Source organism: Podarcis filfolensis (assembly GCF_964270895.1).
Source record: "Podarcis filfolensis genome assembly, chromosome: 2".
In the NCBI taxonomy this organism is placed as follows: Eukaryota; Metazoa; Chordata; class Lepidosauria; order Squamata; family Lacertidae; genus Podarcis; species Podarcis filfolensis.
This window is the reverse complement of record NC_139605.1, coordinates 56,927,945-56,940,176: the sequence shown is the minus strand read 5'-3', so window position 1 is coordinate 56,940,176 and position 12,232 is coordinate 56,927,945. Positions and strand designations below refer to the sequence as shown.

Here is a 12,232-nt window from a genome sequence, read left to right as displayed (position 1 = left end):
GGGCCAGGGGAGAGGGCAACAGCCACTTTCCATTGAGCTTTAGCACTTATAGCTGCAGAGAAGCCCTTGAAAGCAGGGTTGGGTTTCATCCCAATAACCCCATACAGAAAACAAAGGAAACTGCACACATATTGCAGTATTGTTTTGTGACCTTTGGGAAAGTCAGAATTTACTGAGTGTCCTGAATCAGCAAAGGATTGTTGTTAGGCAAGGTATCTGCTTGACACTGCAGTTCCAGCAAATAATGCTGTTGCTTTTATTTTTTAATGCAAATATGTAGAGAAAGGAGATAGAAATAATTATGAAAATGGCAATTTATTCCTCCCACATAAATAGTGCTTTTCTTCTGCAATGGGCTGGATAGTTATTCAGTACCATGACTCCTTTATTAAATATACCTTTAGGAATCATGACACACTTCTCAAAGGCTGCTCAGAGTTTAATAAAAAACACTAATAATAATACAGTATTACAATGGAATGAAGAGAGGGGTCTGAGATCAAGTCCCTAGCCTTGCTGTTGTGGGCAGGAGCTGTTTCTCTTTTATTCTCTCTTATTCTCTCTTCCCCTCAAGACAATATGGTTCCTCAGAAATCCCCCCCATTATTTTTCATCTTTTAATTTTTGTCTTTTATCATTGTTCTCTTTGTTTAATGTACATTTTAAAATGAAATAATAATATAAAACATTTACAAAAAAAAAGAAAGTTCCCCCCATCAGATGTTTTCCCTCCCCTTCAATATTTATGTATCTAAAATACCAGTTATGTGCTGTCTTTCAATATCAAGCCCTCCCAAGGTGGTTTACAAAAGTTAACTAGCTTCATATACATAGCAGGAACACGGGGCTTCCAGATAAGAATCATCAGTCTACCTGCTCCCTGGACCCCCAAGTGATATTACTTTTACCCATTCCTATGATCCACTTGCCCTGAGAATTGATACTTCTTTCAGGCAGGAGTCCTAGACTGTGGCATGTCTGTAAAAATACAGTTAAAAAATCACACCTGCCCAGCTTTATCCAACTTGCCTCTGAATACCGATTGCTGGAAACCGCAGGAGGGGAGAATGCTCTTGTGCTCAGGTCCTGTGCTGCCAGGCATCTGTTTGGCCACTGTGAGAACAGGATGCCGCCAACGTGATTTTCATGGCTGTGCCTCAGAGGCAGACCAGTTCCAATCTGCATTTTGCTTGGGCATGGACAAACCCTCAGACCATTTGGTCCATCTAGGTTAGTACTGTCTACACTGACCAGAGGCAGCTCTTCAGGGTTTCAGGCAAGCTTCTTCTCCCTTTGCTCTACCTGGAGATGCCAGAGATGAAACCTAGGACATTCTACATGCAAAATGTCCTGTCATCTTGGTATGAGACATGAGCAAGGTTGGCCTGAGACTTTTTGGCCTCTGGGGTGAACACAAAATGGCACCTCCCCACCAGGGAAGAAAAGGTGAGTGAAGTTATACCTCAAGAACAAGATGGGATTAAAGATCTACATCCAGATCTGCTGCCCCTGTGGATCCTGCCACTAGAGACACTTGCCTCACCGTGCCTCATGGCTGGGCCAGGCCTGGACATGGGTAGGGGGACTTGTGGCCATACAGATGTCATTGGACCCCAGCTCCCATTACTGTATTCCCAGGCAGCGTGACCAGCGGTCAGGTATAACGGCAGTCTCAATCCAGCAATAGTGAAAATTCCGCCTTGGTGTAAGGCAATATTACGCTCAGCAATGCGTTTTCTCTTTCTCTGTCACCCACCGCCTGCCCCCGGGGAATCTTACTAGGTGGAGAGACAGAGCAAGTCCCCTTTAAGGCCGAGAGTGACGTCAGCCGGACTCCGTCCGCAGTTTGCTGGGGCTGATGCTGCCACCGGCCGGGAAATTCTCTGGCTGCTTAGACTGAGTCAGCAGCGCGCGCGCACGCACAGAGGCTGTTGTTGGTCAGCTGAGCGCATCTGCTGTGGATCGCTGCACTTGCTAGTACACAAGCCTCTTCAACCCAGGTTGCTAACTTGCGAAATAAGGAAGCATACGGATTTAAGGCAAGCCCAGGAGGCTGCAGGGGACTTTTCTGTGAAGGTTCATTCGGAGTGAGGCGCTGCTGGTGTTGTTGCAGTTGCCTCTCCGCCTGATTGGAAGTTGTTTCAGTCCGGTTCCTTCGCCAATGGCTCCTGCTGGCGCCATCAGACACCTGAGCCTGGCGCTGGGCGCAGCGGTGGCCGCCCTGGGCTCCCTCCTTTTCATCGCCTGGAAGATCTACTTCCGAGACGTCAACGACAGCTGCATCGGCTGGAGGGGGCGCTGGGAGCAGCAGCTGGAAGCGGAGCTGGGGCGCAATGCACCCGGAGGCGAGGAGGTAAGATGGGTGGAGGCTGGGAGCGCCCTATACTCAAGGCCAGCGCTACTCTGTCAGCCTCCTCCTGGGACAATTGCAGCTCAGTTGCTAAAAGGAAGGAATATGTTTGGATCCATCCAGATCAGTCCTTTGCCTTAGGGGGACTGGTCAGATGTGGCAGATGGGGTCGTGATTCCAGGAAAGGTCCTAGAACAGATAATTCAACAGTCCTGTCCATGAGCACTTGGAAAAGGATGCCGTGATTCCTAAGACCCCGCATGAGTTTCTCAAAAACAGGTCATGCCAGAAGAATTTCATTTCATTTTTCATAGAGGATAGAGGTACAAGCTTGGTGGATCAGGGGAATGCTGTGGACATAGTGCTTCAGACTTTTGACAAAGCCCCCCTCCCCCTATTCTTCCAAGGAAGCTGGTAAAATGTGGACTAGATGGAGTAATTGTTGGGTGGATTTGTAGATGGTTAGCTGACTCAACTCAAAGAGTACTCATTAATGGTTCTTTGTCATCCTGGAAAAAAGTGATAAATGGGGGGCCGACTGCAGGGATGTGTCCTGGGCCAATGGTCTTTATAAACAACTTGGATGAAGGAATTGAGGGGATGCTCATCAAATTTGCAGTTGACATCAAACTGGGAGAGGTAGCTAGTGCTTCAGAAGACAGAATCAGGATCAAGTATATTGTTTTTGGATGCTTAATCTAAGAACTTTTGCTCCATAGGTTACATAGGTTTGTGTATAGTACACAAAATAGCTTGATCTTCAATTTGGCTGGTATCTTCCTTGTTTGGATGCTTAATCCAAGAACATTTGTTGCAACTGCATCTAACAGTGCAAGGCTATCCATCTCTTTCATCTCTAAGTGACCTTCCCCGACAGCCTAACAATAACAGCTTTACACACAACCCAAACATGAAGTCTGGTTTTGCAGACTTGGCAAATAGCCACAGGTGAGGCTGCCAGTCATGAAAGGCCCTCCTGCAGCTATGCTACTGCTGTGCCTCGAAGCCTTTCTTCTCTTTTCAGCCACCTTCCTGTGAGTATCAGATTTTGGTCCTTGGTTTGGATGGGGCTGGAAAAAGCAGCATTATCCACTATATCTGCAGCACAGAAGCCAAGATGCACATAGCACCCACTCAGGGCTTCAACTCAGCACAACTACAGGCCAATGGGCTCCAGATGGACCTCCTGGAGGGTAAGTCCTACCACAGCCTCCTGGAAGCAAGGCAGTCTGGGACAGTGGGAGAACTTTGGAAGTGCCCTTGTATCATTGCTGTGAGAGAAATGTGCAAAGAATTCTCTCTAAGCCATTGCATCACAAATATTTTGGGGGGGAGGGTTTTACTAGCAGCTCTATGTGCCTAAAACAGAACTGAGTCTTCCATGCACCTCTTTTCTTTGGCAGTGGATGGGTGCCGAAAACATGCCATATACTCAACATGTATGGTTTTTATTTTTGGTCCTTTTTGTGTCTCAGTTGGTGGCAGCCAGAATCTACGTTCGTACTGGAACCACTACCTCAGCAAAGCCCATGTCCTCGTGTTTGTAGTGGACTCTGCAGATGGCCTGCGCCTCCACACTGCCCGACAGGAGCTCCATGGCCTGCTAGCAGAGGACCCTCAGTTGCCTCTGATAGTTCTCGCTAACAAACAGGTGGGCCTCTTCTTTCACCTGGGACTATCTACAGAAGCCTTTCTCTTTTTTTTTTTAAATGATATTTATTAAAGTTTCAAAAGAAGTTACAAAAGTAATAAGAAAATAGAAAAAAGAAAACAAAAAATACAAAAGACAGAAGAAAAAAAAACAATTAAAAATAAATCCATCTTTCCATGTCTTGCCTTTCATTTACTTGTTTCCCTGACCTCCTCACACCTCCCTTTTTTGTATTCCATTTCAAATGGTTAATTCAGCAAATCCTTTCCCTCTTTGTTTTTATCTTAATTCTTTATCTTAACATATTATAAATTTATATTTTCATCTATTAACAATCCTTTTTTACATATTCCTTTTTAACATTGTTGCTAAAACCGCTTAATTTCATTCCAACATCATTTTAACATTCATTAATTTTACAATGTTTCTGTGGATAATCTTTAAATTTCTTCCAATCTTCTTCCACCGACTCTTCGCCCTGGTCTCGGATTCTGCCAGTCATTTCTGCCAGTTCCATATAGTCTATCACTTTCATCTGCCATTCTTCCAGGGTGGGTAGATCTTGTGTCTTCCAATATTTTGCAATGAGTATTCTTGCTGCTGTTGTAGCGTACATAAAAAAAGTTCTATCCTTCTTTAACACCAATTGGCCGACCATGCCCAGGAGAAAGGCCTCTGGTTTCTTCAAACAGAAGCCTTTCTCAACTTTGGAGCCCCAGAAGTTGTTGGACTACAACTCCCATCATCCCTGACCACTGGCCATTCTGGCTAGGAATGATGGGAGTTGTAGTCCAACAACTTCTGGGGCTCCAAAGTTGAGAAAGACTGGGCCTAGACTAGAGCAAGGCAAAGGAACCTTTTACCAGATGGAGCAGGACACCATTCCTGATAGGGATGACTCCTCCTGCTGGAGACAAGCAGGATCCTCAACTTGCAACACCATCTCTAGAGGGGAGGAGTCATTCCATCTCTCCAGACCTGCCTGCCGCAAGGGAAAGTTGGGTCTTTGTGTCTCTCTCTGTGTGCTTGAGTGGAGTGGGGCCAGAGGCAAAACTGGCCATGTTAACGGATATATAGTAAGCAATGCAGAAGTTATCTTTTGTATAGTAGGCCACACAAAGGTTAGCAGTGTTTACACACACCTCTCTCCATCCTCCAGCCAGGCAAGCAAGAGGCGTTATCACAGTCCAATGATAACATTCTAGCCAGGCAAATGCACACAAGGAAGGTGCAGAGCAGGGCTGGTGAGAGATGTGTCCTGGGGAAGAGTTCCAAGGGCCAGATGGAGATGCCCGGAGGGCCACATTCAGCCTAGTTCCCCACCACTGATCTGGAGATGGAACCCTGGACATGCAGAGATGGAAGGGACTCCCAAGAGCCATCTAGTCCAACCCTCTGCAATGTAGATCTTGTCTGTGCGCCTGACATCTTCTGTATATCATTTGCTTGTACTGACATGACTAAGTATATTGGATAGCTTATGGTGTCGTCATAAGCATTTAATGTCAAGTATAACTGTCTCCTTCCCAGCTCTCCTTTTCACACGGATTCTTGTCTGAGAACGAGTGAAAGTAGATTTAAAGGTGTGCTTAAATACAGTTCTCTTAAGGACAGGTGGGGAAGCGGTGTCATTTGTTCAACCTGTGATCTATATCCACTCTAGGACAAGAGTGATGCACTGAGTGTGGCAGAATTGCACAAGGAGCTGGCACTGAACACCCTGAAACATCAAAGAGAATTCTTTCTCCTGCCCACAAGTGCTACTGATGCTGGCCTGACCACCACAAACAGTGTTCTCCACCTGAAGAACCTGCTGCTCAAACTCCTGGCTCAGGTCTGAAGGTTCTTCAACATCTCCAGGATATTCAAGCCACATGGAGCCAACTCTTAGCTTCTTGAGATCTTATCCTCAGAGAAACAGGCTTTCCAGGTCCTCAAAAGAATTTTTAGGTGTTTACTAAACTCCCTTCTGGAAAGAAGCCTTACCACCAATATAACCATCGAGACCTTGGCTAAAACAGGGGCAAAATATACTGACCGTGGGGATAATACAGTAGTCTTGGGGGTTGCTGCTGGCATCGGCTGCTGAAAGTCCTAGGGAATGGCACTGTCAATATTTGCACTAAGAACTATCACTTTGTCTTCAAGACTCGACACAGCAGGTCTATAGGAAAAGTCTGCCCTGTGCAGGCTGGAATACCTCATCCCTCACTGCCATTTTTAGAAGCTGGGGATTGACTGTGCCCCTATGAAATACTATTAAATCCTCACTGCAATTAGTGGGGAACAGGATGTACCGTCTCAAACTGCCATGAGGGCTAGTCTGAGAGTGGATGTTAAAGGAGCATCTCAGCAGAGCATGTGCAAGCAGCTATTCTGTTGAGGTGTCCCTGATGGCTGTTAGGGCTTTAAATGCTACTTATTAGTGCAATAAAATCTATCATACCTGATAAGCAACTTGATGGCTTAGCTGATCCCTCTCCAACATACTACGTGCCCTTGAATTACAGCCATTTCCTTAGCCTAAGCATGTTGGACCAATTGTGCTTCTGAGGCACTAGCTCCTTGCTCCAAGTGTCCTTGCTCAACTTCCGAAGTCAAGTTAGCCCCCAGTGAATTACTACCCTTAATCTTTTTCTGAAGAAAGCAAGAGTTGTGAATTTCAGTGAAAAGCTGCAGAAGGAACTGGGAAATTTGAGGTACCTAATATGAATTGCTGTGCCCAGGCTAATGAAGCTGCAAATCCCTTTCTCAGTTTGGTGCTATGTTTGATCTCAAGTCACCTGGCTCAGGACTCATTCCTATATAATCCATATTCCTCCTGAACTGGAAACTGTACAGTCAGATAGTGGTGGCTGGGACATGCCTCATAGTTTGGGCTGCCCATGATGTGGAAGAAGTTGGTCTCAGACAAAATGCCAATCTTACCTCTAGAGAAAGGAATAGTTTTACATGTACAGCCAGGCAGTCCTGCAGAGCTTGTGTTTACAAGCAGAGTTAACCCAACCCTTGTGTGCTCTTTCTCAAACAGTACACATGCTAACTTCCTGTTCCCTTTCCTCACAGCAGGAAAACAGCAGTATTGCCTGAGCTTGGGCTACACTCCTTTTGCAAAACCTGATCACCTCTCCTGTCCCATCAAAGATTATGGGAAGCTTTGTTTGTGCCTGTAGCTCCTAGCCCTAAGTTCCTCTTGCCTGTATGAAATGGATAATTGGTGACCAACTGTTTACACTATGCCCCTCCCCCACTGTATCAAATAAACCTTGAGTTGTTTGTCTCAGTTGTAAGGGATATGGTTGTGTTTTCTATGCAACTGGAGATATCACAAGGCCAGCAGCGTCATTTGTTATTGCTGTTAAGAAAGGCAGAACTCAAGAGTGTTAAGGCCACTGCCAATACATGTACATAATTACAGTTAAGGGGTGTGTGTGTGTGTGTGTGTGTGTGTGTGTATTTTCATAGGAGCCTTCCCAAGATCAGCTTTCTTTTGTACTTGTATAATGTCATCTCACGGGTGGACCTGCTGATACACAAAAATAGGACTTAAAATACTATAGCTGCAAAAAGTCAAGAAACAGACACCTTTCCATAGTAAGAGACCAATTTTTTAAAGAAACTTCTTTTTTTTTAAAGAAAGGGAAATACTTTACTCTTCATAAAAGAATGCTTGAAAACATACTGACTTTTGATTACATTGGTTTACCACGACTTCTTGTTTCCATAGCTGGATGATGTACCAAAATTTCCTTAGGACAGTCTTTCCCACCTGTTCTCCAGATGGTTTGGCAAAGCTGCTTGACACTCACACAGCAAGAACAGGAAACATCCTTTGGCTGTGCTTTGTTACTGACTCGGGGCTTGGGAAAGAAGTTTATTTCAACTAGGATCTATCCCAAAGCTAAGATGGTGCAAGCAGAATGCAGCAAGGGCTCTCCAACAATTAGAGGTCAGACAAAGTCCCATCTACATAAACACCTTCCCATCTTCTCTCTTCAAAGGGCACAATTATAGATAATCCAACATTTCAGTCCCTGACCAGAAGTCACTTGAGGGCAAACTAGCATCTGAAATAATATAGGTGCAGCTGCTTCTGCCCATTTCTTTGGTGAGTAAAATCATTGCTGTTCCATCTTCTCTGGCTGCAGAGAGGCAACAAAGGTCTGGTATTCCTCAGGGTAGAAGCGTTTATATACATTGATTTTCCTCTTTATTTGCTTTGGTGTGTCCTGGTAATAGTTCTTCTCATCACGTGCCATAGCCTAGGAGGCGAAGAGTAAAGTTGTAATGAGCTACCTCAGCCTTAAGGAGGCCTCCCACGCCCAGAAAGCAAGCAGTATACTGTACACCAAGAGTCAACAAGTGGCTGTGCACAAAACAAATGGAAAATTACAACCACAGGAGTGCAGTCAGAAAATGTAGACTGAGTTCAGCTCAGGGTACAGGAAAGCACTATGGATGAAAAAAGGAAGCAAACAGGGAATTGAGTGTGCTCAGCAGTTTTTGTTTTTTAAAAAACAGAGAAACCAGGAAATAATGAAAACTGGACATTCTAATGCTAGCAGCTGCAACCATTCGCTGTGGAGCTTCTAGAACAAAGAGTGCCTACCTTATAGTTTTCACCGTGGCTCCGGATCATGTGCTGGACATAGTCAATAAGATCTCGGGAGAGCGTCTCTGACTTCTTCTCTGGGAGGCTGGCCTCAGATTCCAACTCTTTAAGTGTTAAAAAGAAAGGGCAGTGAAGAAGAGGGAAGCGTTTTTGCACCCTGTGTGGCCTTTTTCGAGCAGAATAAATACAGCTAGATTCAACTAGTAGGATCACTGAGGTCACCCACGCTTCCTCTTGCAAACCAGCAGTTCGCCATGCGGCGTGATCCTTTTTTGTCCGGTCAGCCTTTGGGGTCTAACAGAGGATGGGAGCGGGGGGTTGGTTCAGACAGAAGTGGCCTCCAAGATATAAAAACCGCACAGAACAACAAAAGACTATGCATAATATCACCAGGGTTTCCCTGACAATGAGAGCTGATACACTCCAGAATACTGCACTGAATTTGAATAGGATAAATGGTTGCTCTCAGGATTTAGAGTTACAACAGTTCAGGTAAAAGGTTTCACTATGAGGCATCAGGCCAACATATTCATTGCCAATATGAAGCTATTACCAACCATTTAGTACATATGGCTTCCGCACAGTTTTCACATTTGCTTCTTGTCCATCCACTTCCATTTTCAGCACCTGCATTTTAAAAGACATGGTAGATCATGTTTTATACAAATACATTTATTATGCATTGCTTTGTATGCTCTAAAATGCTACCCAACTCTACAAATTCCTTAGCTGGCATGTTTTCATATTTCCTTAAGGACTTAAAAGGATTCCCAACCACCGCATTTGTTTTTCTAATTTCATCATTCTCATTAATATTAACTGGAGAAGATAAAAGCACACGAATAACAAAGTTTCGCTAGATTTGTCTTTCACAAAAGGGCAAATGTGATAATACTTAAGGCAATCATGATGCAATGGTACTTCACCAATGCAGTCATTTCAGACTACTAAGTAACTCAAATTTTAGTAGCATCCCTAGAATAAGTTATCATTAGGAAAGTCATTCTGCAGTACTTTCACAATTTATGTTCCAAGGAACGTTGGGATAATAGAATCTTAGAGTTGGAAGGTACCCGAGGATCATCTCGTCCACCCCCCTGCAATGCAGAAATCTCAGCTAAAGCATCCATGACAGATGGCCCTCCAATCTCTGCTTAAAAACCTCCAAGGAAGGAGAGTCCACCACCTCTCGTGGGGTGTCAAATATATCCCTCATCAAGGGCGCCACAGAAAGATGGAGATTTTTACTAGATCAGCAGAAATACCATGGAAATATCCCAAGGTTTGGAATTCACCAAACTCTCCATCTGACCATTTGTGCTTCTGACCATCATCATCATCATTTTATTTGTATGCCGCCTTTCCATAGTTGAAACTATGCTCAAGGCTGCTTACAACATGCCAAGATTTACATAATTACCAACATAACAAAAGTCATAAACAATAAAACACATCAAAAGATGCAAAACCAAAAGGAAAACAATTTCCACATAAATCATAAAATCTAAAACTAAAAATACAACATTAATATCAATAACAATTTAAAATGACATAGATAAAAAATATCTATGCAGCACCCATTGGTGGTTTCAAAGGACTTCTAATGATACAACCTCTGTGGTGTAGTGGTTAGAGTATCGGACTAGGACCTGGGAGACCAGGGTTCAAACCCCCACCCGGCCACAAAGCTCACTGGGTAACCTTGGGTCAATAGCCACCTCACAGCCTAACTTCCTCACAGGGTTGTTGTGTGGATTAAATGAGGAGGAGAACCATATGTGCCACCTTGAGCTCACTGGAGAAGGCGGCAAGATATAAATGCAACAAGCAAGCAAACAAACAAACTTTTTTGCCCGTGGTTTCCGTGACTCATAAAGATTTTTTATCATTTTGACCATTGTATCTAGTATGAAGGGTGAAGTGGGAAAGCGTAAATGAGTTTGAAATACTACCTTTTTATGTTCTCACAAACAGGTTTGAAATAACATTTTAGCAACTGCTTTCATGCATACCTTGTGTCTAGCCAAACACCACATGAGACCTTATGTCTTAGATATAACACTTCCTTACTCAGAAAATTCGCCAGCTATTTCTGCAGCTGCCACTTTGTACATATTGTCTTGCTAGGACTGCATCCATCACCTATAAACTGGTAGATGACCCAGTTTGGGCTGAACTCCCAATTTGGAAACTTTACCTACATATCACTACTCACCTGTTGCATTGTTTTCGGAATAGGTATAGCCTTGTTCGGATCAACAGCCAGGCCCATTTCTGCCAGGTTCTGCTTTACAGTTTTGGTCCTATCCCAAGCATGTCGGATTTGGGTACTGGACAGAGATGGGGGTTGAGAAGAGGAAATAATCATACATTAATATTATGCATTCTTGATAAGAATGGCCACACAACTTAGAGAAAATATTAGCCACATTTGTCTACTCTAGACAGTTCTGCCTGATTTCATGAATTTTAAAAGCCTGTTTGTTTCCTGGAATGCCTGCAGTCTTTCAACACATGGAAAGTAGGTAGAATGCTACTACATTTGAGGTGTCTACTACCGCATGGTTCCACAGGAGTACTTTTAATTCTGACTTACTGATAGGTCTAGCTTGGGAAGGGTCTTTGAACTACAGTACCATTAACTTTGCCCAGTGGCAATTCAGTACTGTACTTGATCTGGTGTAATCAATACCCTCCAGAATTGCACCCACGCATTACGAATGACAGAAAAACATTCTGTATACCATGGGCAGGATATGTAGAAAACACTGTACAGCATTTACTTATTTGTATTTCGTTGGTTGGTTGGTTTATATTCCACCTTTCTTCCCTCTTGGAGTTCAAGATTCACAGGATTCTCGGGTAGTCACCCATCCTGATGTTGATGAGACCTGCTTAGCTTCAGCCAAACAGCTGCATCATGTACCCTTAGGCTATGCCCTGCATGGTGCTGTAGGAGGGATTACAGAAGAGCCTTTCTCGCCAATAATGGCAAAAATGAAACAAATGGAGGGTTGTAGTTTTATCAACTGTAACTTCGGTGACTGGCTAAACCTGAAAGAAAGCTGGCAGTGCAGAAGCCAGCAGATTCTGCTGTGCTTCTAGAGATGGCCAGTTCCTGCATTGAAGGGGTTGGACCAGATAACCCTTGGAGTCCCTTCCAATTCTACAATTCTGTTTTTCTTCCTTTGGCATCCGGCTCTGCAGAGAGGGCACAACATTTTGTGGTTGACCTCAGGTGCCAACATGCCTTGGGCCGGTTCTGGGTGAGTGAGCCCTCCTGACTGAGATCCGACATGCCCCATCCCCACCCGGCTAAGACGCGAAGGTTGGTCGGCCAGCCCCGCTCCTCTCTCTCTCTACTCAGCCCACCTGGCGCCTCCACTTCACCCCAATTCCTGGCCACTCACCATTTTATGCGGGGCGCCGCGCGCTTGCGGAAAGCCCTGTTCTGCTTCTTGCGGTCGACATTATAGTTGTACTTTTGCCGCCGGCTCTTCCCTTTGGCTTTCGGCATCGCGGCGACTCAGCGGAATATCGGCCGTAGCAATCCAGCCACGCGCGGCTTCTAATACAGGTAGAAGAAGCCCGAGCCTCTGGGAGCATCGCCCCGATGGCC

General features: G+C 44.6%; 2 protein-coding genes across 2 annotated transcripts; one reads left to right on the top strand and one right to left on the bottom strand.

Moving 5' to 3' along the window:
* The first annotated feature begins 1,866 nt into the window (after positions 1-1,866).
* On the top strand, positions 1,867-7,284 carry ARL10 (ARF like GTPase 10). The gene is made up of 4 exons (XM_083603942.1): positions 1,867-2,353; positions 3,375-3,543; positions 3,826-4,001; positions 5,665-7,284. Exons 1-4 carry the CDS (start codon positions 2,162-2,164, stop codon positions 5,839-5,841), a joined length of 714 nt encoding a protein of 237 aa, XP_083460068.1. The 5' UTR covers positions 1,867-2,161; the 3' UTR covers positions 5,842-7,284.
* A 303-nt stretch (positions 7,285-7,587) lies between these two features.
* Positions 7,588-12,229, bottom strand: NOP16 (NOP16 nucleolar protein). The gene is made up of 5 exons (XM_083603955.1): positions 12,024-12,229; positions 10,829-10,943; positions 9,171-9,240; positions 8,611-8,717; positions 7,588-8,263 (listed from the first exon to the last, which is right to left on the bottom strand). Exons 1-5 carry the CDS (start codon positions 12,128-12,130, stop codon positions 8,120-8,122), a joined length of 543 nt encoding a protein of 180 aa, XP_083460081.1. The 5' UTR covers positions 12,131-12,229; the 3' UTR covers positions 7,588-8,119.
* Positions 12,230-12,232: the final 3 nt, after the last annotated feature.

Bases quoted from the DNA above. Each gene is read 5' to 3' on its own strand.
- ARL10 (XM_083603942.1), top strand. From the start codon at position 2,162: ATGGCTCCTGCTGGCGCCATCAGACACCTGAGCCTGGCGCTGGGCGCA. The intron at 2,354-3,374 runs GTAAGATGGGTG...TTCTCTTTTCAG, and splicing joins ATGCACCCGGAGGCGAGGAG to CCACCTTCCTGTGAGTATCA. The intron at 4,002-5,664 runs GTGGGCCTCTTC...TATCCACTCTAG, and splicing joins TAGTTCTCGCTAACAAACAG to GACAAGAGTGATGCACTGAG.
- NOP16 (XM_083603955.1), bottom strand. From the start codon at position 12,130: ATGCCGAAAGCCAAAGGGAAGAGCCGGCGGCAAAAGTACAACTATAAT. The intron at 10,944-12,023 runs GTGAGTGGCCAG...ATCTCTGTCCAG, and splicing joins GCGGCGCCCCGCATAAAATG to TACCCAAATCCGACATGCTT. The intron at 8,264-8,610 runs GTAGGCACTCTT...TTCGCCTCCTAG, and splicing joins GCCACGGTGAAAACTATAAG to GCTATGGCACGTGATGAGAA.